Source organism: Lathamus discolor, chromosome 21 (genome assembly GCF_037157495.1).
Source record: "Lathamus discolor isolate bLatDis1 chromosome 21, bLatDis1.hap1, whole genome shotgun sequence".
NCBI classification, from domain to species: Eukaryota; Metazoa; Chordata; class Aves; order Psittaciformes; family Psittacidae; genus Lathamus; species Lathamus discolor.
In genome coordinates, this window is record NC_088904.1 from 4227978 (window position 1) to 4252837 (window position 24860).

General features: G+C 60.5%; 1 protein-coding gene across 3 annotated transcripts; it reads left to right on the forward strand.

Moving 5' to 3' along the window:
• The first annotated feature begins 243 nt into the window (after positions 1–243).
• MAST3 (microtubule associated serine/threonine kinase 3) lies at positions 244–24650 on the forward strand. 3 transcript variants are annotated; one of them, XM_065699575.1, is made up of 28 exons: positions 244–318; positions 2889–2920; positions 12198–12286; positions 12542–12614; positions 12795–12815; positions 13798–13876; positions 14845–15002; positions 15953–16028; positions 16135–16344; positions 16424–16525; positions 17485–17617; positions 18119–18186; positions 18531–18616; positions 18736–18944; positions 19184–19322; positions 19545–19677; positions 19788–19953; positions 20204–20305; positions 20579–20701; positions 21024–21133; positions 21280–21416; positions 21587–21819; positions 21928–22128; positions 22212–22438; positions 22548–22670; positions 22822–22958; positions 23129–23310; positions 23398–24650. In XM_065699575.1, exons 1-28 carry the CDS (start codon positions 280–282, stop codon positions 24390–24392), a joined length of 4383 nt encoding a protein of 1460 aa, XP_065555647.1. In that variant the 5' UTR covers positions 244–279; the 3' UTR covers positions 24393–24650. The 3 variants fall into 3 exon arrangements, with proteins under 3 accessions (XP_065555647.1, XP_065555645.1, XP_065555646.1); XM_065699573.1 differs by lacking the exons at positions 244–318; positions 2889–2920 and adding exons at positions 4790–4851; positions 5304–5393; XM_065699574.1 differs by lacking the exons at positions 244–318; positions 2889–2920 and adding an exon at positions 7428–7611.
• Positions 24651–24860: the final 210 nt, after the last annotated feature.

Genomic DNA, 24860 nt, shown 5'->3' on the forward strand with positions numbered 1-24860 from the left:
CAGGCAGCCTGTGCCAGCGCCGTGCCGTGCCCCGCTGTGCCGTGCCAGCCCCGTGCTGGGCTGGACCCCTCCAACAAGGCTGTGCCAGCCCCGGGCTCCCCCGTCCCGTGCTGCGCCAGCCCCATCTGCGCTGTCCTGTGCCGGGCCACGGCAGCCTCGGCCGCGCTGTGCCAGCCCCGGGCTCGGTGCTGATGCGCGTCCGGTGACGCGGCGGGGCCGCTGGGCGGCGCCCCGGGCGGAGCGGGCGCAGCGGGAGGCGGCGGCGGCGGCGGCGGCGGGATGGACGAGCCCAGCATCCTGCGGCGCCGGGGCCTCCAGGTGAGCACCGGGGAGCGGGGAGGAGCCTCCCGGCAGCGGGCACGGGCAGCGGGTCCCGGGGGAGCCCGGCTGCGGTGAGGTGGGTGCTGCGGGTGCGAGCTGGGTGCTGGGGGGGGTGCGCGTGAGAAGGGTGCTGTGTGTGCGAGAGGTGGGTGCTGGGGGTGAGAGATGGGTGCTCCGCGTGTGTGCAAGAAGTGGGTGATGCGAGTGGGAGTTGGGTGCCCTGCGGGTGTGCGTGTGCTAGAATTGGGTGCTGTGTGTAGGAGTTGGGTGCTCTGGGTTGGGTGCCTGTGAGAAGTGGGTGCCGTGTGTGAGCAGCGTGTGATGGGGGCACAGGAGCTGGGCACCCAGTGCCAGGAGCAGGGCAGGGTATGAGCCCCAGCCACACGCTGTGGGGTGCCGGAGTGGCTGCACCCACTTGTGCAGGGGCTGGGGGCTCCCAAGCGAGCACCGTGGTCCCTCCAGCCCAGCGCACGGTGCTGGTCTGTGCCAAACTGCTGTGCCAGCACTGATTTACCCATCCAAAGAGCTGCCCCTTCCGTCACCCCGTGTTCTGGCAGGCCAAGGGTATCATCTTTGCCTACCCTGTGCTTAGAGGGGTGACAACCACAGCCCCCCCAGCACACAGAGCCCAATTTTCTGGGTGGCCTCACGCCTCCAGCCCCATCTGCGGAGCAGAGCCGCAGTAACGGGGGCCTGGCCTGAGCTGTCTGGGCGGTTGGAGGATGCACGGTGCTGCCTTCATCCAAGCTGGCAGTTCCGCGGGGCAGGCGCGCTCCGCTGCGCGCTCAGCCTGGGAAGGAGCTGCGTGGGAGCTGTGGATGCAGCCATGGCCATGGGCTCCGGGGCTCTTGGCTGTGGGTGTTGTTCCTGGCATTCCCCATGGAGAAGAGAGCCGTGGGCCTCAGCTGTGTGCCCACATCCCCATGGCAGGAGGGGTGAGAAGGGGCTCCCACCCGGGAGCTGATCCCAGAGCACTGAACAGCGACACCGTCCCCAGTGCCATCCCCGCAGGGATCAGCTGATGCTTAATCCTGGCTCCCTCCGGGACGTGCTGATGGGAGATGTGCTGTGCTGGATGAGCACATCGGGCACATCATGGATGCTGGCCCTGTGGTGCTGCCCCTCAAGGATCCTTCCCAGGGCTCTCGGGTGATGCTCTGCCTGTCCCTGGGGATGCAGCATGGCCAGAGAACCCATGGCAGTGATGGGTGTTGGGTGCCACAGGACCACTCTGCACCCCTGCACCCATAGATGAACAGGGAGGCTGTGTTGTGGAGTGTGGGGGACCAGGGTGTCTGTCCTCAGTGCCACTGTCCCATCTGCACATGGCTGAGCAGTAAAAACCTCAGTGTGACCCCTCTCTGCTCCAGGTCTGGTGGCCCCGGGTGTGGGTGAGGATCAGGGTGGGTGACAGCAGGGCTGGGTGAGGGTGCTGGGAGGGGGGCTCCTGCTCCATGCAGGGACCCTGCACCTCCCTTCCCCACCCCAGCTCTGGGGTCACCCAGTGCTGCTGGGAGCACAGGGACGCAGGCACCCACTCACTGCACTCACCCCTGCCTCCAGCACCCTCCCCCAGCACCTACCCCCAGCACCTACCCTCGCCACCCCGGGGCACACAGACACCCGTGGGCTCGGGGAATGCGGAGTCCCTGTGCACCCAGGCATGATGTCACCGGTTGCCATGGCGATGCTGCTGCATCACTGCGTAGCAGCGCGCCCCAATCCCGGGATTTCCGCAGGGGCTGCGTGGCGTGGGCACTGGGAAGGGATGCGGGCGCTCCGGGGCAGTGTGGGTGCATGGGTGCTGCCGTCTGTGCCCGTATGAGGAGCTCTTGCCCGTGTCAGGAATCAGTCCAAGCTGCTTAGGGGTGCTGGGCAGGTGGGCACCGGCGGTGGGTACGGGATCAGGGTGATGATGGTGGGGTGTTAACCAGCACATGCACCCGCCACATGTGCCAGCATCCTGCGGCATGCCAGGGCACAACCGGCCCTTCACACTGTGCCCGTGGGGTCTGTGCCACTCTGTATGGCACGCAGGTGGGCACTGGCTCTGTGCCACACACCGAGAGGATGATGTGGGATGGAATTCCTGCTTGCACAGCTGCCCTTTGCCCTGTGCCTGCAAGCAAACAGCCCTTGCAAGAAGTATTCCCGGTGGCTGGAAAAATAAACAGCCTGGGGACACCCGACTGCTCCCCACACCCAGGGTTGGGGGGACAGGGGGGGACACAGGGCACAGCCATCACGCCGATACCACAATGCAGCCAGGCAGCTGGGTGCTGCGCCCTCTCCACCACCCTTGTGCGCTCAGTCCCAGGCCTGGCTATGGGACCACCAGCCCTGGGGGCTTCGGAAGGAGATTTCCCCTTGTGTTGACCCTGGGTGGGTGATTTGTAACCCTCACCCAGCACAGCAGAGCTGGGGCACAGTGAATGGGGTCCGAACCTGCAGTGCCAGGCGATGGGGATGCTGTCAGGAGGTTGGCAGGAGGTGGGGGTCCCACATGTGGGCACCCTGCAGTGCCTGGGGCCATGCTCTCACCCTGCTTCTCCCTGTTCTCGTTGCAGAAGGAGCTGAGCCTGCCGCGCCGAGGAAGAGCGTAAGTCCCTGAGCTCGGCTGCCTGGGATGGGGGTCACTGGGAGGGGCATGGAACAAGGCACCAGCACCGTGGGGGGGCAGCGGGGATGGCTCTCGTATGCTTCTTGTGCCCAAACCCGGGGTGGCATCGCCGTGTTCTCTGGTACCGGATGGGCCCAGCTGTGTGTGTGCTGGGGTGCGCTGGGATGTACTGGTGCTCCGCTGCAGGTGTGCTGGGCTGTGGTAGGAGGCAGTTGTGAAGCTGTACTGGGATGGTGTGTTGGCGTGTGTTTGGGTGTACCGGCGCTGTTCCGGGGTGGTTTTGGGGTGTTGTAGAGGTAAGGCAGGAGGGGTTCTTGGCACTGGGCTGGCGTTGTCAGGGGACACAGGGGTGCGTGCTGGGGGACATGCTTGGGATGCTAGGGACATACTGGGGCTGCATTAGGGGTTCACTGGGGCCATACTGGGGCTCTGTGTGATATACTGGGGCAACACTGGAAACTGTGCTGGGGCTGCATTAGGGGTTCACTGGAGCCATACTGGAGCAATACTGGAAACTGTGCTGGGGCTTCATTGGGGGTTCACTGGAGCCATACTGGGGCTCTGTGGGATGCACTGGGGCTGTACTGGAAACTGTGGTGGGGCTGCATTAGGGGTTCACTGGAGCAATACTGGGGCTCTGTGGGATGCACTGGGGCTGTACTGGAAACTGGTGGGGCTGCATTAGGGGTTCACTGGAGCCATACTGGGGCTCTGTGGGATGCACTGGGGCTGTACTGGAAACTGTGCTGGGGCTTCATTGGGGGTTCACTGGAGCCATACTGGGGCTCTGTGGGATGCACTGGGGCTGTACTGGAAACTGTGGTGGGGCTGCATTAGGGGTTCACTGGAGCCATACTGGGGCTCTGTGGGATGCACTGGGGCTGTACTGGAAACTGTGGTGGGGCTGCATTAGGGGTTCGCTGGAGCCATACTGGGGCTCTGTGGGATGCACTGGGGCTGTACTGGAAACTGTGGTGGGGCTGCATTAGGGGTTCACTGGAGCCATACTGGGGCTCTGTGGGATGCACTGGGGCTGTACTGGAAACTGTGGTGGGGCTGCATTGGGGGTTCACTGGAGCCATACTGGAGCAATACTGGAAACTGTGGTGGGGCTGCATTAAGGGTTCACTGGAGCCATACTGGGGCTCTGTGGGATGCACTGAGGCTGTACTGGAAACCGTGGCGGGTCTGCATTGGGGTTTCACTGGAGCCATACTGGGGCTCTGTGGGATGCACTGGGGCTGTACTGGAAACTGTGGTGGGCATGCATTAGGGGTTCACTGGAGCCATACTGGAGCAATACTGGAAACTGTGCTGGGGCTTCATTGGGGGTTCATTGGAGCCATACTGGGGCTTTGTGGGATGCACTGGGGCTGTACTGGAAACTGTTGTGGGCATGCATTTGGGGTTCACTGGAGCCATACTGGGGCTCTGTGGGAAGTACTGGGGCTGTACTGGAAACTGGTGGGGCTGCATTAGGGGTTCACTGGACCCATACCTGGGCTCTGTGAAATGCACTGGGGCTGTACTGCAAACTGTGGTGGGGCTGCATTGGGGGTTCACTGGAGCCATACTGGGACTCTGTGGGATGCACTGGGGCTGTACTAGAAGCTGTCCTGGGGCTGCGGTGTCTCAGCACCAGCAGCGCATCCCGGGCACGGTACGGATCGGGGCTGCCGCTGGACCTGCTCGGGTGCGCCGGGGGTGTGGGGGCTGCCGAGCCGAGCCGCAGGGGCGGGCCCGGGCCCGCCGGGCCGAGCAGGGATCCCCGCCGGGGCCGCCGCCCGCCCCCGGGAGCCGCCCAGCGCGGGGGCTGCCGGTGCGGCGGGAGCGGAGCGGGGCGGCGGCGGCGGCGGCAGCGTCATGAAGTCGCGGCGGGACAGGCTGAAGATCCCCTCGCTGACCTTGGAGTGAGTCGGAGCCCGGGCGGGGCTCGCCGGTACCGGGAGCGGGCTACGGGCGGCAGGGCCCTGGGGCATCCCCGTCCCGGAGCATCCTCATCGCGGTCCATCCCGCTGTACCCACACCCCCGGGCCGCTGGTCCCAGCCCTTCCTCCTGCATCCACAGCCCCGGACCCCCCCCCACCGGGAGCATCCTCCCTCCCCCGGCAGCACCAGACCAGCCGGTGTCTCTCCAGCAGCCTCAGACCCCGCAGTGTCCACGCAGTCCCCTGGGCTCCCCACCCTCCTCCCCACCCTGCCTGGGCCCCCCAGCCCTGGTCCCTCCTCCAGCCCTTATCCCCTCTACTCTTTGCCCCTGGCCCCATCGCCGCCCCACCAGCGCTCCCGGGGGGGCTCTGGCTGTGCCGCCGGGGTGCCCATGGCACCCGCTGACGCCGCACCGGCGCGTCTTGCCTTGCAGCTTGTCACCGAGCAGCCAGAGCCCGACGCTGCTGAGCCCCTGCAGCCCCTGCAGCCCCTGCAGCCCCTTATTAACCCTGCACCCCTGGAGGTAAGACCCCCCCCAAACCCTCCCTGGACACCGCAGCTGCCAGCTCTGGGGAGCAGAGTAGATAGAGGTGGAGTTGGGGGCAGCAAGGTGGGTCCCCCCCACCACGTGCGGTGCCCTGGGGGTCCTCAGAAGCAGCGCTATCTTCTGCAGGGCACTTGGGGCCACATGGTTGGTGTCTGTCCCCAGCCCTGTGCACCCCAAAAGTGCTCTGGCCATGCTGGTGGGTCCCCTCTCTGCGGCCAGCTCCCACTTTGGGGACCCCCACTGGGGACACCATCACTGTAGCCCAAGCTTTGGCACTGAGCATCCTTGCTTTGAGAGGGAATCACCTCGAAATAGGATCAGGGATGGGCGCCATGATGGGAGCAGGGTGAGAGTGGGGGATTGTACCTTCACCCCACCTTTTCTGCTCCATCATGGGGGAAAGGGGGTGGGGGCTGTTCTGGGGGATGGGTGTCCCCCACCCCAAATGCCACCAGCCCCTTGCAGGGCCCTGATGGGTGCTGCTGACACAGAGGCGGGTGGCTGGACCCTGCTGTGTGTGCTGGCTGTGCTATGCCTCGGGGACAAGGTGCAGAGGGTGTGCTGGCACCCCGCAGTCACACCCTGGCCGTGTGCCCCATGGCACCTGTGGGGCAGAGCTGCGGCCTGCCCAGCACCCATGGGTGCTGCTGGGTGCCTCCATCCATCTGCTGGGCGATGGGGCACCATCGGGGAGCTCTGCTGCTGCCCAGCAACAGGCAGAGCCACTGGTTGCAGGCAGGCAAGAGGCAGGGTGCTGCCTGCACCCTGCCTGCACCCAGGGGTCCATCCCTGCCACCACTAACTAGCCCTGGCTGGGCACCCCGTGCCCACGGTGACTGTGGCATGTGGGAGAACACATGTGTGGCCCTGTGGCTGCTCAGCTGACCCCTCGGGGAGGGTGTTTTTGGGATGCTTGGTGTGGGGACAGGATAGGAACGAGGATGAGGATGAGGATAATGGCAGACAGTCTGGCAGCATCCCTGGCTGCCTCCACGTGCTGGCACCTCGAGGTTGCCCGGCACGAGGTGAAGGGAAGCGTGGTGCTTGCCGGGGTTGGTGCTGTCTTTTTGCCATGCTGAAACCCTGCCCAAACCCATGAGCGTCAGGGTTCCTGGCTGTGGCACTGGCCGGTGAGCATGGCAGTGCCACCCTATGTGGCTCGGGATGGGGACGGTGCCGCCACGCCGGGTGCTGGCACTGGCACTAAGGAGGATGGATGGCACCGGGTCTTTGCTCAGGATATCCCTTGCCGGAGTGGGGCAGTGATTGCGGGATGCTGCTGGGGCTGAGCATGGTGTCCCATGGGTGGCAGGGTGCTGTTAGGGTGGTACTCCCCCCTGCCAAAGGAGCCCCAGGCTTTGGGCCACCCCTGATGACTTGGGGGGTGGGGGGGGATTCGTGCCCCTTGACTGCATCAGCAGTGGATGCTGTATCTCCATGGTAACCTGACCCCATTTGGGAATGCTGCCCTGTCTCTATGGTAACCTCAAGCCTCATTTTGGGGTGATGCCCCATCTCCGTAGTAATTCTGACCTTATTTTGGGGTGCTGCCCCATCTCTGTGGCAACTCTGAACCCTTTTAGGGGTGATGCCTTGTCTCCATATTAACCCTGCCCCCATTTTGGGGTGCTGCCCCTCCTATGTAGCAATCGTGAGCTCATTTTGGGGTGCTGCTCCATCTCTGCGTTAGCCCTGACCCCAATTTTGGGGTGATGCCCCACATCTGTGGCAATCCCTAGCCCATTTTTGGGGTGATGCTCCATCTCCATGGTAACCCCGACCCCATTTCGGGGTGCAGCCACGTCTCTACACTAACCCCGACCCCATACTGGGGCGCTGCCTCGTTTCCATGGAAACCCCCCCCCTCCATTTCCCCTCCTTTTGGGGGTGCTACCCCTGTCTCCATGGAAATCCCGGCCTCGTTTGGGGGCGCTGCCCGTCTCCATGGTAACGGGAAGGGGCGGGCAGCAGCGGGCGGCTGCGGCGGGAGCCCTGCCCCGGTCCCGGTCCCAGCCCCGGGCGCGGTCCCGGCCCCGCGCGCCCCCGGCGGCGCCGTTCGGCCGTGCCGGTGGATGCGGCCGGGCCCCGGCGGGACCGAGCCACCCGCGATGTCGGACCCGAGCTGCTGGGGAGCGGCTCGGCCCGGTTACCGGAGCCAGCGGGCGGCCGGAGCCCTGCTCCAGCGCTCCAAGAGGTACCGGGCGGCGGTGGGGCCCTGCACCGGCTTGGGGGGGGCACCACGCACCGGGAGTGCACCGGGGTGTGTGGCTGGGGGGGGGCAGCCACCGTGCATGGGCGGGTGGGTACCGGAGTGAATGGCGGCGGGGGAGGCTGTGCACTGGTGGTGTGTGTGGTCTGGGGGGGTCTTTGCACTGGGGGGTGCACACTAAGGTGTGTGGTTTGGGGGGCTGTGCACTGGTGCATGTGGTTTGGGGGGGGTCTTTGCACTGTGGGGTGCACACTAAGGTGTGTGGTTTGGGGGGCTGTGCACTGGTGCGTGTGATCTGGGGGAGTCCTTGCCCTGGGGGGGGTGCGGAGTAAGGTGTGTGGTTGGGGGGGGTTGCACACCCTTTTCTTTGGGGGGGTGCAGTGCACTGTGGATGTATCAGAGGGTGCTTTGGTTGGGAGCCCAGTGCTATGGGGGTGCAGAGCTGCGGCTCCCAGGGCATTGGGTGACACACGTTTTGGGGTGCTATGTGCCAGACCTAAGGCTGGAGGGGGGTGAGTTGGGGTTCTTTGCAGTAGGGTGCATGTCTGGGGAGGGCATTGCATGCACAATGGGGGAAATACCCCTGTGAGCCCCTGTGCTGAGCTGGGCACAGCATTGATCACATGTGTCCCATGCCAGGGTGGGGGTCCCCAGGGTGCTCAGGGGTGGGAATAGTCCAGTCCCTTGCAGCCAGCCATGGGCAGGGCTGGGGAGGGCAAAGGGCTCACATACCCTTCATCAGTGGGGCTGGGGTGGCATCAGGGGCTGCTGCATAAATAGGGTGCTTGAGGGGCTACCGCAGCTGCAACACAAGGCTTGACCTAAGCGTGTAGATGGGATTTGTCCCAAAGGAAGGGGAGAGGCAGCGCTGCCCGCCCTAGCAAAGGTGCAGGGAGCACCCCCAGAGCCTCAGGGGTGCGGGCTGGGAAAGCTGGCACCTCCATCCAGCAGGTTTGGGGTGCTGGAGCCAGCCCAGGCATAAAACCCTTCCCCAGCTCCACAGAAATCAGGTGTTTAAGACAGCGCGGAGGCAGAGGGGAGAGATCCCCATTGTGAATGTCTTTTAATATGACTGTGGGCTGCACAAAGCGCCGTGGTTGCTTAGCAAATGGATCCAGCCAGCGCCGCTCCCAGCCTGGCTTCACCTGAGCTCGAGGAATTGCTGCTGCCAATGGGCGAGGATGGGCCAGGGGACCCTTAATGAATAAGAAAAGGCCTTGGATGAGGCTTTGAAGCTGGGGGGGGGGGGGGGGGGGGGGGGCTGGGAGGGATGTGTAATGGGAGAGATGATCCAGGCAGTCATCTGTGTCCTGCTGAGCATGATGAGGTTGTAATTCTCATAAAGGGCAGAGGATTTGCTTGTCTTTGGTATTCCTAGAATCCACAGCGAGAAGCAGCCTGGCCTATTTTACAGTGGGCAGGAAACATATGATGTGATTTAGTGGGATTAGAGGTTTGAGGGATCCTAATTTCCCCACGGAGGGATGCAGGGATGGCCAGTGCAGGGCAGGACAAAGAGTGCTTCAATGGCTGATGGGGCTCCTCTGCATGGATGCTGCTCCCACCATAGAACACCATGCCAGGAGAAGTAACAGGTACCATTTCCCTTCCGCTAACAGGGACCTGTAGCACGGGGATGTGCAGGGATGCACCCTGGGCTGCAGGGCACTTTCTTTAGGTTGCTTTCCTGCAGTGCAAAGAAATAAAGGCTCTTCCCAACTTGTTACCCCGCGATTCCCTGCGGGGGGGTGGGATTTGGCTCTTGGGAGGTGCCTGGCGCAGTGCTCTGGGGGGGTTTAATCAGCGTATCCGCAGTGCCAGGCTTTTGGCTGGGGTGGGATGAGGGAGCAGAGCAGCTCCGCAGAGCGATGCTGGGTGCTGGGCGGGGGGGGTTGTGCAGGGCTCGTGCCAATGCAGCGTGTTGCATTTCACCATCCAGAGTCCGGATCCCAGCATCCCCCATCCCAGCCTCCATCCCTGGAGGCAGCCGAGTTCATCGCCGTGTCACAAGCCACAGAGCAGAAATGTCATGGAGAAACTGAGGATGTAGGTGCTTGGTTCGCTGGGTTTTGGTGTTAAACTTCTCCCAGTAGGAACTGGTTTTTCCAGGACGTGGTGATCCATGGCACTTCCCCAAATCTCCCGGCATGTGAGCGCCAGGCAGCCAGTTTTAGGGGGAGATGTCGTCTGCAGCCATGTACACAGGGAGCTGGGAATGCCAGCTCGTGCTCTTGATCACGCAGCCGGGAGTGGATGCCCTTTGAGACTGCGCCTGCTCCCTTATCAGCCTGACCCTGCCCATGCTGCTCCCACCACCGTGCACCAACTTCACCCCAAACACCGGGATTCTGCCTGCGGTTCACCCGCGCTGGCATCTGACACCCGGTGCTCTGGGAGGTTCGAGGGGTCGGATCCTGCGGGATGCTGCGTTCCCCCCGTGCGTTTGCCAGAGCTGAGTCCCAGCTGGATCCTGGCAGAGCCATTTGCCAGTTAGAGACAGCAGCGCTGTGCTGTGCAGCCAGATGCTGCCCTTCCCACAGCTCCAAGCAGGCAGCCTGCAGGAAGCTGCCACGTTTTCCTCTGTCTCCTGCCTGTGGACACGTGTGCCGCGCCGAGGCTGGGTGCTGGTGTGGATGCTGGCAGGGTGGTGAGAGATGCCGGTTGCTCCTCGCAGGCAGGTGCCGCGCTGCTCTGCGCAAAGCTTTGGGGTTGTGCCGGCTGCCACACACTTTCCACATCCTTTGACATCAGTGCAGGATGGCAACGGCAGCGCCGAGGCCGAGGCAGCCTCAGCGTTGAGCAGGAGGAGATGCTGACAGCGATTTTCCACTCCATGTTTGGTACCAAAAACACAAGTAGGTGATGGAGGCAGAGGGCAGCAGCCCTGGCTCCTGCCTCCAGGGCTCGGCAGCTCTCCTCTGCCCTTGAGGCTTGTTTCTAGCCCGAGGTTGCTGCGTGCTGAGGGATGGGACCCAGCTGTAGCCGATGCATCAGGCGAAGGGGGGGTTAAAGTGGTGCAAGCCGGTTGTGGAGCCGAGGGTGGAGCGTGCGGAAACAGGAAACATCGCCTCGCTCCGTGTCACCATTACTGGAACTTGCTCCTTTCAAGGTTTCTTTTCACTTCCAAAACAAAACCAAGCGAGGAGGAGCGAGCCCCTCATCCCTCGGGATGCTCCCACACACACATACGTGTACCCCCTGCTCCCTGCAGCGGGGGGGGGATGGTGAAGCAGTGCCAAAGCTGGGTGCTCGTGGTGCACAGAGCTCTGCTGGGGCGGTGGAGCGGGTTCTCTTGCCGTGCCTCGGTTTCCCACCCAGCACAGCAGAGGCTGTGGTTTGCTCTTGCTCAGTGCTGGGCTGTGGGTTTGCAGCTGTAGGAGCCTGTGTTGAAGCAAGAAAAGCAAACGGAGGGGCCAGGCAGGGGTGGGATGGGATGGGGGGATGGCTGGGGGAGGAAGGGTTCTGCCAGCCTGTGCCCAGGCAGCCAGGAAGCCCCCAGCATCCTGGCCTGGATCAGCACCAGTGCGGCTGCAGGGCCAGGGCAGGGTTTGTGCCCCTGTACTGGGCACTGGTGAGGCTGCACCGTGAATCCTGTGTTCAGCTCTGGGGCCCTCACTACAAGAGAGACATTGAGGGGCTGGAGCAGAGCAGGGCAGTGGAGCTGGTGCAGGGCCTGGAGCCCAAGGGTGATGGGGAACGGCTGAGGGACCTGGGGGGTTCAGATGGAGAAGAGAAGGCTCAGGGGGGACCTGATGGCTCCCTACAAGTGCCTGACAGGAGGATGGAGCCAGGAGGGGCTGGGCTCTGCTCCCAAGGAACAAGGGATGGGACAAGAGGAAGGTGAAGGGGTGCTGGGTGTCATGTGTGGCTGTGCATCCGTTCCATGTGCACCCATCTGGAAGGACAATGGGTTACAAAGCACTGTCCTTTGCACCCCAGGTACAACATCTGCTATTCACATCTGGGTTTGGGATACGAGGAGAATCCCTTTACTCCGGGTTCATCCTCTTGATTTTGTGGGTGTATCTGGCTGTGGTGTGAAGTGAAACCACGTCCTGCAATGAGCAGCATCCATGTGTGTTTGCACTCCCAGCCTGGGGAGGAGATTCAGCCCTGTCTTTGCAGTCTCATGGGGTTGGGGACCAACTGTCCTCTCCGCTGTGACATGAGGACCACAAAGTGTAAAGGGGTTATAGGAACTGGGGGGGGGGAGTGTGTGTGGTGCATTTTCCACATGATGGAGCGGGTCAGGTTGTGGCCTCTTGGCATTTCCATCACTTCCTCCTTTTACATCCCTTTTTCTGTTCCTGCACACGGGGTTGCCAGCCTCTGAACCTCCCCACAAGCCAAAAGCACACGTGGCACCTCCACAACACGCTTCATTGTCAAAAATAACCCCTTAGCCCATCCCTGGGGATGGATCTTCCCTGCGGCAGGAGATCCACAATCCACAGGGTGATGGCAGCCGTGTCCCCTGGCACAGGCATCACGTACAAGCTCCTACATGTCCGAGCCCGTCCAGTCCTGCCCGTCCTTTGCTTCCCCAGATTAATTCCCTGTTTCTTCCCTAGTTGCCGAAGCAGCAATAGGAAGAGCTTGGTGGTGGGCACCCCCTCTCCGACCCTTTCACGCCCTCTCTCCCCGCTCTCTGTGCCAACAGGTAAGGGATGTCCCAGGGGATGGGTTGAGCATCTCCTAAACTCACCTGACCCTTTTGGAGGGTAACACTGCTGCTTCTGCAGCACCTTGTCAGCAGCAGCAGGAGTTACCGGCTCCTGGCCATGGGTGCCTTTTCCAGGAGGGAATAACATGGGGAGCGATTTACCCACTCATTCCTCTGATGGGGCACCCGTGGCATGCTGGGCATCACACTGGGGAGGGCACTGGGGTGACTTTTCCCCCTTTCTCCCCATAGCTGGGAGCAGCCCCTTGGACAGCCCACGCAACTTCTCTGCCAGCACCTCCATCAACTTCCCATTCGCTCGCAGGTGAGCTCCTGCCCCCCCTCCCAGCCCTCTGCTGTTCACTGATAGTGGTAACCCCCCGAGCTGAGGCTGTTCTGCTCAGCTCAAGTGATCCGTTCTGATTGTTTGTCCCCTTTCTCCTCCCTGGTTTTTGGTCTGCTGCTGCTTGCGCTGCTGTGACACCGGTGCCTCCGACCACTCCAGCCATGCTCCTCGGACTGACAGGTACCAGGGATAGGCTGGAGCTGCATTCCAGGGATATACCTGCTCCACATCGCACAGCCCTGCTTTGTGTGCATCCCCGGGCAGGATATTTTGCTCTGAGAGCAGGCTCCCTGCAGCTCTGGGAGCGGAAATATCCCTGTTCCCACCATAGTGACCCCAGCCATGAGCTCAGACCTGCTTTGAGCGCTCCCGATGGATGCTCATCCATGCTCCCATGGATGCTCAGGTCCCCGCAGTGACAATCTTCCTGCATCCCCTCCCCACTCTGCACCGCTGCAGAGGCAGATTCCAAAATCCTGTTTAACTGATGAATTAATTGCGCACATGGGGGGGGGGAACAGCTGATGTCACCCATCGATCCTCACATGGAAAAAAGCTGGAGGCTCACAGATGGTTTTCACACCAAATACACGGTGGTGCCAGTGCTGGATCCAGCCCCCTGCCTGCTCCTGCTGTCCTTGGCCTCGCACGGGAAGCAGCAGCAGGAGGTGAAGGGCCTCATCGTGACCTGGACGTTACCCCATCCATTAGAACCATCTCCAAGAGGAAGCATTCGCCTGCGTAGGAGCAGTTCCCTTCCTGTTTATAACTGGGCTCCGCTCCACGGTGCCTGTTGTCTCAGGATGGGTCCTGAGGAATGCTGATGTCTCATAGAACAATGTCCCACGGGGTGGATTTTGCTCTAAATCAGATTCTTGCAGGTTGTTGGGGTCTTTTTCTCTGTCTGAAACAGCCACCCCAGCACTGTCCCTCCACAAGGACCCTGCTTGCTCTCACTGCTGGGGTTGCAGAGCATCCCCCCTCACCTCCAAACCCCTCTTATTTCACCCTATTTCAAGCCATTCCAAAAAGAGGTTTTGGGGCTTTATTATTCAAGCCAAACCTGCACCCTCTTCCCCATCCTTATTGCTCTGACATTATTTATTTGCATTTAGATGTTGTTGGTTTTTCCTGTATGTGACTGGCACGTTTGCACTCACAGGGCTGATGGCAGAAGGTGGTCACTGGCTTCGCTACCCTCCTCTGGCTATGGGACCAACACCCCTAGCTCCACTGTCTCGGTAACATTTGCTTTCTCATGGTAGCAGGCAAGAAGAACCCAAAACTCTTGATTTTTGGTGAAATGCCTCTCAAGCCTGTTGGTTCCTAGGCAGCCCCTCTGTTTTCTAGAGGACCATGTGCTTTAGCTGCAGCATGCTTCCCAAATGGGCTTTTAAGAGAGCTGTAGAGCTTGGCTAACAGCTTACAGCATCCCTAAGCACTAGAGCATCCCTTGGCGTTACAGCATCCCTGGACATTGCAGCATCCCTGGGTGTTACAGCATTGCTGGGCATTTCAGCATCCCTGAGCACTAGAGCATCCCTGAGCATTGCAGGATCCCTGGGCATTACAGCATCCCTGGGCATTATAGCATCCCTGGACATTGCAGCATCCCTGGGTGTTACAGCATTGCTGGGCATTTCAGCATCCCTGAGCACTAGAGCATCCCTGGGCATTACAGCATCCCTGGGCATTATAACATCCCTGGACATTGCAGCATCCCTGGGTGTTACAGCATTGCTGGGCATTTCAGCATCCCTGAGCACTAGAGCATCCCTGAGCATTGCAGGATCCCTGGGCATTACAGCATCCCTGGACATTGCAGCATCCCTGGACATTGCAGCATCCCTGGGTGTTACAGCATCCCTATGGAGCACAGGTCAAGTGCACACAGGGCACATCCCAACTGTGCAGGGATATGGTAGGGCAGGAGCTACCTGGGATGCTGCAGATACAAGGGATGGGGCTCAGTAGAGCCAGACTGGGAGAGCTGGGGGGTTTAGGGTGGGAGTGGGCAGTGCAGATCTCCCTGGGCTGGCCTTGCCATCTGTATTTCACATCACCAAGCACAGAGCTTGCTGCCTGACAGCATTTCCAGGCTCCTAAGAGGCTCCAAGCGGTGTTTCCCTGCCGGGTTTGCTGGGTTCCACCCCCTGGCAGGAAGCAAGGCTGCATCTCCTGATCCCCACCATCTCTTCCCTCTTTCCAGTCATCTTCATCCTCCCAGGAGCGCCTGCACCAGCTGCCGTACCAGCCCACCCCCGATGAGCTGCATTTCCTTTCTAAGCACTTCCGCAGCACGGAGAGCGTCATGGATGAGGAAGGGCGGCACTCGCCTTGCCTGCGCCCTCGGTCCAGGAGCCTGAGGTACAGCACCCACCGTGAGGAGAACCCACAGCGATGCCAGGGTGCTGGCACAGCCAGAGCATCCTCTGCCCTCCTGTGACCTGTTCCTGACATGTCCCAGTCCTGCTAAACCCATCCCAAGGTTTTTGCCTTGCCGGGGTCATGGGGAAGATATGGCTTGAGGGTGTAGATGCCCCATCCCTGGGTGTGTTCATGGCCAGGTTGGATGGGGTTCTGAGCAGCCTGATGCAGTTGAAGATACCCCTGCTTATTGCATGGGGTTTGGCCAAGATGGCCTTCAAAGGTCCCTTCCAACCCAAACCATTCCACGAGCATCTATGGTTCTACAATCCTAAGCTCTGTGAGTTTGGGCATTAGGGTCTGGTTCTCAGCATCTTTCGGCTGTTGGGATGTGCCATTTCTCTCCTGGCAGCAGACAACACCTGAGAGTGAGGTTTCCTGGGGCTGAAGCTGGAGAAAGTGGGGTTTGTCCCAGAACAGTTGGTTTGCAGCTTCTCGCTCAGTAGAGCCTGGGAGAGGCAATGTCTGGTGAGGGTAAGAGAGAAGCTGTGTTTAATGAAGGTGCCTGCATCCACCGCGGGTTGGTTGGGGTTTATGTTGCTGGTGAGCTGCAAAAAGGGCAACGGTGGCAAGAAACGGTGGGCTCCAGAGGAAGGGAAGGATGAACTTGTTCTTCAAAGCCGAGTGACTGATGCACCAGCTTCTCAGCTCTGGATTTGCAAGTGACTTGACTTTGGAGACCTGGGTTTGTGGGAGGTTAACCTCCCCTGGACCAGATCCGTGCGGGAGGGGAGGGATGCTGCTGGAAGCGGTGGCTGCACTCAGATGAGCTTTAGCCACTTGGATAGGTGTTAGAAGGAAGGAACAAATTGCTCTTCAGGGGTAGTAGCTATTCGCATAGATGTAAATGATTTGGCCCTCATAACACAATTGGTTTCCTCCCTCTGCAGCCCTGGACGGACGAGTGGCATGTTTGATAATGAGGTTGTGATGATGAACCACGTCTACAAGGAGAGGTTCCCCAAGGTAACCGCTCCGAATGCGTGCATGGGGATGCGTGTTCCCAGGCAGCACCATCCGGATGGCCCTTGAGGTCCCTTCCGACCTGGTATTCCATGCTTGTGCCTTGCAGGCCACGGCCCAGATGGAAGAGCGTCTGCAGGACACCATCACCAACTTCTCTCCGAGCAGCACGCTGCCGCTGGCAGACGGGGTGCTGGGCTTCATCCATCACCAAATCATCGAGCTGGCCCGTGACTGCTTGGCAAAGTCCCAGGGAGCTCTCATCACCTCCCGCTACTTCATGGAGCTGCAGGAGAAGCTTGAGAAGATGCTCCGGGATGTGAGTACGGGGCAGTTCCCTGTCCCATGTCCTCCTGAGGCCACCGAGCGATGCCTGACTTGGGTCTCCTCCATGGCAGGCTCAGGAGCGTTCAGAGAGCGAGGAGGTGAAGTTCATCGACCAACTGGTGAGGAAGCTGCTGATCATTATCTCCCGTCCTGCTCGCCTCCTGGAGTGCCTGGTGAGACATGGCAGCTCCTGGTGTCGTGGAATCATAGAACGGTTTGGGTTGGAAAGGACCTTAAGATCATGCAGTTCCAAACCCCCTGCCATGGGCAGGGACACCCCACACTAAACCATGGCACCCAAGGCTCTGTCCAACCTGGCCTTGAACACCACCGGGGATGGAGCATTCACAACCTCCCTGGGCAACCCATTCCAGTGCCTCACCACCCTTACAGTAAAGAACTTCTTCCTTATATCCAATCTAAACTTCCCCTGTTTAACCCATTACCCCTTGTCCTATCCCTGCAGTCCCTGATGAAAAGTCCCTGCCCAGCATCCTTGTAGCCCCCTTCAGACCCTGGAAGCTGCTCTGAGGTCTCCACGCAGCTTCTTTTCTCCAGGCTCAACAGCCCCAGTGTTCCCAGCCTGGCTCCATATGGGAGGTGCTGCAGCCCCTGAGCATCCTCCACCCAGAGAGGAGCCTTGCCATGAAACACAAGGCATCTTCTCACCACCTCTCCTGGTCCACAATGGGAACTGCTCCTCACCATCCTGGCCAGGCTGTAGCAAGGAGCTCAGACCAGCCCTAGCATTCCAGCCGGATCTGACAGAGGAGAAGCTGGTTTTCCCTAGGGGAGCAGGGTGAAGTGAACTTCTTGGAAAGTTTTATCATCCAGCTCAAGCGTGGTTTTTTTGTTGCACCTCACCTTTGAGCAGCTGGAAGAAGGAGCCACGTCGAAGCATGCTCCTGGCCTTCCCCTCCAAGGCCAACCCATGGGGCTACCTTTTTTTGCCATCAACTCTTTCCATGGGGAATGATGGGGGAACGATGCTAGAAACAGGAGCAGTGCTCAGCTTTCTCCTGCACGCATCCAGAGCCTGTCCCCAGTTACAGGTGGCACCCACAAGGCTTCAGGGAAGGGTTTAACTTTGCAAAGCCTCTCTCCTAAGCTGTGTGTGGTTTTCCCCATCCAGGAGTTTGACCCGGAGGAGTTTTACCACCTCCTGGAAGCTGCAGAAGGACACGCCAAAGTTGGCCAGGGAATAAAGACCGATATCCCCCGATACATCATCAGCCAACTCGGGCTCGTCAAGGACCCACTGGAGGGTAGGGAAGCGCTTAGGTTGGTGGCCCCAAGGTCTGCAGTGGGATGTGGACTCCCAGTTTGGGCCACTGGTGAGCGTGAATCAGCACTGGGAGGTGGCAGAGGGACCAGCAGAGCTGCACTGGTGTCACAGGGTGGGTCGAGCAGGACCAGGATGACGGTGTCCAGGACTCCTGGCCAGCCCCACATCCCTCATTATTGCTCCCAGCACGTTCAGCAAAGCAGATTAAGCTCAAGAACACTTAATCCATAGGAAACCACAGCCTCGTGGGGAGAACCATAATCCCTGAGGAGCACGGGAATAACCAGGACAAAACGAATTCTCTCAGTGTTTAACCTCGTATCCAACCTCTTAACACCATCACCCGAATTCCTGCAGTTCGGGCAAAGCATGTGGCTAAATCCCTGCGGGATCTCTGCGCTTGGAGAGCGAGTGGTTGGTGGGGGTTCTTTTGGTGAGGGTTGAGCATGAAGGAGGTGACAACCATCCCTGTCTCCTGCAGAGATGGTCCAGCTGGATCACTTCGACAGCGGGAACACCATCACGCCAGAGAACGATGATGCCTGTGAGGTGAGCACGGTCCTACCTGCATGTCCCACGAGCTGCCCCCAGCTTCGTCCTGCCTCACCCCACGCCAAGGCTCCTTACAGCAGCTCCTCCGCTATCTTGGGCTGGGAGATGTTAGTTTGGGCTGTCCCCAAGGGTGGCTGCTGTGTTCAGGTGTAAGATGTCACAGTCCCTCCTCTGGCTTCTTGAGTGGACTCTTGACCTGCACAGCATCTCGGTCTTCTGGCTTGGGGTTTATAGCTGGGGAGGGCTCAGGGAGGGATGCCCGCTGGCAGCAAGGAGCTGATGGTGCTCGGATGAGTGCCAGCGGGCTGGGATTTGTTAGGAACCTCCTGTGTCCTCTTCAGAGCCAGCCTTCAGCCACCGCTCCTCGGAGGAAGCCCTGTGAGGGTGACTTTGAGACCATCAAACTGATCAGCAACGGCGCTTATGGGTGAGCTGGGAAGTTCCTAACGCTTGTTCCCATTTGTAAACCGAGCCTGCGCCCTGTGCTGCTGGTGGTGAACATATGGAGAGCACGTGCTGAGGGGCAGGCGTTTTGCTGTCTCCTAGGGCCGTGTACCTGGTGAGGCACAGGGAGACGCGGCAGCGCTTCGCCTTGAAGAAGATCAACAAGCAGAACCTCATCCTGAGGAACCAGATCCAGCAGGTGTTTGTGGAAAGGGACATCCTGACCTTCGCAGAGAACCCCTTTGTGGTCAGCATGTTCTGCTCCTTCGAGACGAAGCGGCACCTCTGCATGGTGATGGAGTATGTGGAAGGTGAGGACGGGATTCAGGGCTGGGTGGTGCAGGGAGCATCAGTGTCTGAGCATCAAGGGTACCACCTGGGCTTTGCTCTAGGGAGCAGATTGGAAAGCACGAGGAGGTGCTTTTGTTGTCCTGAATCACAACCCTGCTCTAAGGAGGGCCTGGCTGGGAGCCTCCTTGGCAAGAGAGGCAGCATAGCCCTGCCTGATGATGCCTCTGCCTCCTCTGAGCCCCTGTGTGTGTCCCCACAGGGGGGGATTGTGCCACGTTGCTGAAGAACATGGGCCCGCTGCCTGTTGACATGGCCAAGATGTACTTTGCCGAGACGGTTCTTGCTCTGGAGTATCTGCATAACTACGGCATCGTCCACCGGGACCTCAAACCTGACAAGTGAGGACGTGTGTCAGGTCTGAGCAAGGATGGGGTTGGGTTTGGATGGGGAAGGGAAAGGCACTGATCCAAGCCAAGGGGATAAGGCAGAATGAGGTTTTGGTGCCCAAATACTTGCTTCTGTGCTGTTGCACCAGGAGCAGAAGTCCTCGGGTCTGGCTGGTCCTGCTCAGGTCCCGGCAGCAAAGAGCATCATTGTGGGGCATCCGTCTTCTCTTGCAGTTTGCTCATCACCTCTATGGGCCACATAAAGCTGACAGACTTCGGTCTGTCGAAGATCGGCTTGATGAACATGACCACGAACCTCTATGAAGGGCATATGGAGAAGGACACTCGGGAGTTCATGGACAAGCAGGTGCGAGGTCCTGCCCCACTTGGCCAATCCGCTGTCACTAAGGACCGGGGTAGCCTTGAGACCTGCTGTGGAGGTCATTGGAGAGGTGTCAGCCACTGCTTCCCATGCAGGTGTGTGGCACTCCGGAGTACATTGCCCCCGAGGTCATCCTCATCCAGGGCTACGGGAAGCCCGTTGACTGGTGGGCCATGGGCATCATCCTCTACGAGTTCCTGGTGGGCTGCGTCCCCTTCTTTGGAGACACCCCCGAGGAGCTCTTTGGGCAGGTTATCAGTGGTGAGTGTTGGTGATTCCCACTTCCCGGCAGTCATGGCCCATCCTTGGCTTCATTCCTTCATTCCTACACAGCTGAACAGCAAAGAGGGTCCTCAAGCTTTGATTTCCTGGTTTGGGAGCACGGTTTTGTGTGCTGCAGCTCCTGGGGGACTTTCCTCTTGCCCGGAAGCAGCTTCTCCTGCAACCTCACATCATCACAACCCCCAAACTCTTCCGGCCACTCCAAACTCCTTTTCCTTTTTCCTTGCAGATGAAATCATGTGGCCAGAAGGGGATGAGGCTCTTCCTGCAGATGCCCAGGACCTGATCACCCGCTTGCTGAGACAGTGTCCCCTTGAACGCTTGGGCACTGGTACGCATGGCAATGCCTGGGTAGCATTTGAGGGGTGACTGGGCACCCCAATTTAGATCAAGCTGGGGTTGTGCTGAAACCAAAGCCATGTTGAGGATGCTCAGAGGAGGTCTTCTGCTCAGGGTTCACCCCAGGAAGGCTGCACAGGGCTCCGGTCCATCCTGGCTTAAGCCATTTGCTGTGCATGGGGGAGAGACGGTGCCATTTGGGATGGGAGTGGGAGCATCCCAGATCCCGCCCGCTCCCCCTGATGTGGGTTTCTCTGCCTGGCAGGGGGTGCGCATGAGGTGAAGCACCATTCCTTCTTCCTCCACCTGGACTGGAACGGGCTGCTGCGGCAGAAGGCCGAGTTCATCCCCCAGCTGGAGTCGGAGGATGACACCAGCTACTTCGACAGTGAGGCCAAATCCATCCCCTTTCCCCCCTGCTCTGTCAATTCATTATCCCAGTTCAGATGCTCCTGTGGGATGGAGGAGGTGGAAAACTCCTGGGTGAAGTTGGTTGCTTGACAGCTAAAGTCACAAACCAGATGCAATCCTGTTTGCAGGGTGCTCAGCCTTACCAAAGACCTTCTCACCCCAAAACTCCCCAGAGACCTGGGACTGGGCTGTCAGCCTCAATACAGCTCCCTATGGGTGTAGGTCCCAGCAGGGTCAGGCAGGACACAGTGTGCTGCGGGCAGGGTGCCAGCTCTGCCCGCTCTGGCTCTTGCTTTCAGCTCGCTCTGAGAGGTACCAGCACTTGGATTCAGAGGATGAAGAAACCAACGATGAGGAATCATCCGTGGAGATCGGGCAGTTCTCCTCCTGCTCCCACCGCTTCAGCAAGGTGCTCCGAATCCTCCTCCGGCATCCGCAATGAGAGGCTTTGACACGGCAGCCGGCACAGTTGTGCTGAGCATCGGTGTCTTGGCTGATGCCGGAGAGCCTGGATTCCCAAATCTGCTCCTTGCTGATGGCTCGTCTCCCCCGCAGGTGTACAGCAGCTCCGAGTTCCTGGCAGTTAACTCCAGCCTCAGCGTCTCATCCTCCGACCGGAGTCACAACGAGGACAAGGAGGACAGGCACTCGGGAGATGAGGACAAGAGCCGGCTGGCAGGCCCTGAGCCCCGGTGCGTGGTGAGATGGGGGATGCAGCATTGATATGGGCTTGTACCGGTGCCAAGGGCTCGTACCGGCACTGAGGGTTTGCACTGGCACCAGGGGCTTGGGGAGGTGTTGGTGATGGTGGCCCCCTCATCCATCTCTGGTTGTCCCAAGCCCTCCTGCTGTCCCCATGCAGGCTCCGCTCCTGGACATCCTGCAGCTCCACACCGTACACCTCCCGGCACGAGCGGAGCCGCAGCCCCACTGCGCTGCCCAGCACCGTCAGCCTGGACACCATGCCCAAGTTTGCCTTCTCCTCGGAGGATGAAAGTCCTTGCATGGCATCCTCCAAGCCGGAGAGACCCAAGTTTGTGCTGGGAGACCCTGACGCAGGGACTGGTGGTGTGGTGAAGCCGTCGGTGTTATCCGGTGTGTGGGGAATGCCAGTGTGGAATGCTCCGGGACCTACCGAGCTCCCCACGTGGCTTGGGGTGGCTTTTCCACACCCTCACATTCTCCCTCCTCCCTTCTCCGCAGCCGATCTCGTCAGCCTGAACCACATCCGCCTCCGAAGCAACAGCACTGGCACCAAAACCCCGGCTCCACGGGGCCTGGAGCCGGGCGGGAGCCGCCGGCTGAGCAGCCAGAAGGATGTGCCCGACAGACAGAGAGCGTCGCCGGGCAGCCGCGTCCCCAAATCCGCCTCTGTCTCAGCCCTGTCCCTCATCATCACATCAGGTCCGTGCCCCGCGTGGTTTATCCTGCCGGGTGCCCGTTGCCACGTGGTTTTTCCAGGCTGAGCCGGCTTCTCCTGCTTGCAGACGACTTCGGTGGAGGTGCCCTGATGAGCCCCATCTCCCCCCACTCCCTCTCGTCCAACCCTTCTTCCCGTGATTCCTCCCCAAGCCGAGATTCATCCCTGGCCATCGCCAGCCTGCGGCCCCCCATCATCATCCACAGCTCAGGCAAGAAGTACGGCTTCACCCTGCGCGCCATCCGCGTCTACATGGGTGACAGCGACGTCTACACCGTGCACCACATGGTCTGGGTATGTGGGGAGGGAGCAGTAGTGCCAGACGCCAGGTTTCCCAATGGGAAAACCCTGGGAGGAAACTTAGGCTTTGCATCCGAATGAAACCTTGGTCTTCCTCTTGCAGAGCGTGGAAGAGGGGAGCCCTGCGCAGGAAGCAGGGCTGAGAGCGGGTGACCTCATCACACATGTGAATGGCGAGTCAGTGCTAGGTTTAGTCCATCGGGACGTCGTGGAGCTGCTGCTGAAGGTAGGTGACCGGAGCCACGCTGTTTGCCCAGGACCAGTGCACCAATCCAGCAGCTCTCCGGCATTGCCTCCACCAGCAGCCAAGGCAGGAGCTGGTTTGGATCCGGTGCTTGGATCCAGCGCGCTGCAGTGATTCGTTTCCCATCCCTCAGAGTGGGAATAAAGTGGCCCTGAGGACCACGGCCCTGGAGAACACCTCCATCAAAATCGGCCCCGCGCGGAAAAACAGCTCCAAGACCAGGATGGCGCGGAGGAGTAAGAAGAGCAGGAAAAGGGACGGCCAGGAGAGGTGGGTGGAATTGGGCTGGGATAAAACAGCGTTTATCCCGGTGTGTGCCGTACCAAGGGGGTTTGCTCTGGCTTTGCCATACTGTGGTATCCAGCTTGGCAGACTCAGGGCCACCAGCTTTCAGGGCTCTTCCTTTCCCCACCGCCTTTGTGTGTGTGTCCCTTCCCCAGGAGAAAATCCCTTTTCAAGAAGATCTCCAAGCAGTCGTCGGTCCTGCACACCAGCCGCAGCTACTCCTCCGGCCTCCATCACTCGCTGTCCTCCAGCGAGAGCCTCCCGGAGTCCCCCACGCACAGCGTGTCCCCGGGTCCCACAACTCCCTGCCGCAGCCCCGCTCCCGACCTGCCCGCAGGTATCCCAACCTGCTCCAAGGCGGTGCGGTTGCCGTGTGCCCCCCATCGCCATCCCTCGCGCTGACCCGTTTCTCTTTGTCCTGCAGATGCTGTGTCCCCGCAGAGCACCTCTCCCTCCTCCAGCAGCCCAACGTCCCCCGCCGGCCACGTGCGCCCCAGCTCTCTGCATGGGCTGGCACCCAAACTGGGTGGGCAACGCTACAAAGTGGGACGTCGCAAATCCACCAGCAGCATCCCCCCCTCGCCCCTCGCCTGTACCCCTTCCTCAGCCCAGCGCCCACCTTCTCCCCAGCGCTCCCCATCTCCACTGCCTGGGTACCCCAAAACCCCTCATTCCTTCCAAGGAAAGACCCTGTCCCCCCCAACCATCATCCGGCAGAGCTCACGGCCCCGCAGTGCTGATTGCCCCCGCTCCCCGCTCCTCAAACGTGTCCAGTCAGCTGAGATCGTCACCATCCTGGTGGAGAAGAAGACCGGCAGTGCCCGCAAGATGGGGCTGGAGATGCCCACGCTGGATGGGGAGGCCATCGGGGAGGGTGAAGCACCGGGGTACCCCGGGGAGCACGGTTATCACCCCGCTGCCAGCTCCCGGCTGGCGGAGAGGCACGACCGGGACCAGGAGGTGGTGGTCATGCGACGCTTGAACCTCTCGGAGCGCCGGGACTCCTTCAAGAAGCAAGAAGCGGTTCAAGAAGTGAGTTTTGATGAGCCGGATGCGGTGTCGGCAAGTGAAGACGGTGGCAAAGGTGAAGCTGGGCAGGGGGGGGGCACCGAGAAGCCAAAGCCCAGCTCGGTCCCACAGATCGCGGTGCAGGGCTCCGAGAGCGATGAGCAGGAGCTGGCGGTGGCCGAGTGGGAATGCCAGGGTTCCTACCCCATCCGCAATGCTGAGGAGCCCAACAGCAGCATCTCCTTGCGGTGGCGGGATGGATGCGAGCATCAGGACCATGGCTCCCAGCAGCACTGGAACTGCAGAGAGGGAGCAAGCGGCCACCGGCAAGCCCTGCAGAGCCAGGGGCCATTGAGTGCTCAGCACCCAGCACCCCGGAGCAGCGCATGGAGCGGGACCAAGCACCCTTGAGCCCCCACGCCAGGATGGTTCAGGCTCCTCGCAGCATCCCACCGCCTCCCGAAAATCCCCATCCCCTGTGGTGTTATCCATGGCGAACATCCCTGGAGCCAGCACGGGCGTCAGCGCCGGCCGGGCTGTGGCTGTGCCCTGGCACTTGGGCTTCCCCGAAGGCTTTTTGTACCCCTCGAGAGATGCTCTTATTTTTCTAGAGACGCGGGAGCTTCGCTGGCCCCGACCTTTGTGTACAGCAAAGACTCGATGCAAATAGTCCTCAATTAATTTATTACTTTTTATAAGCTAAACGGGCAGTGCAGGACCGGCGCAGGGTCCAACACGGCCCCCGGGGGGGGGGGGGGAGGATTGGGGGGCCCGGGGGGGGGGGGGGGGGGTTTGTCCCAGGCTTTTCCATGTTTTCCATGCAGTTCCCAGCCTGACCACGTGCTGTTCCCTAACCCACTCGCTTTTCTGCACTTTTTA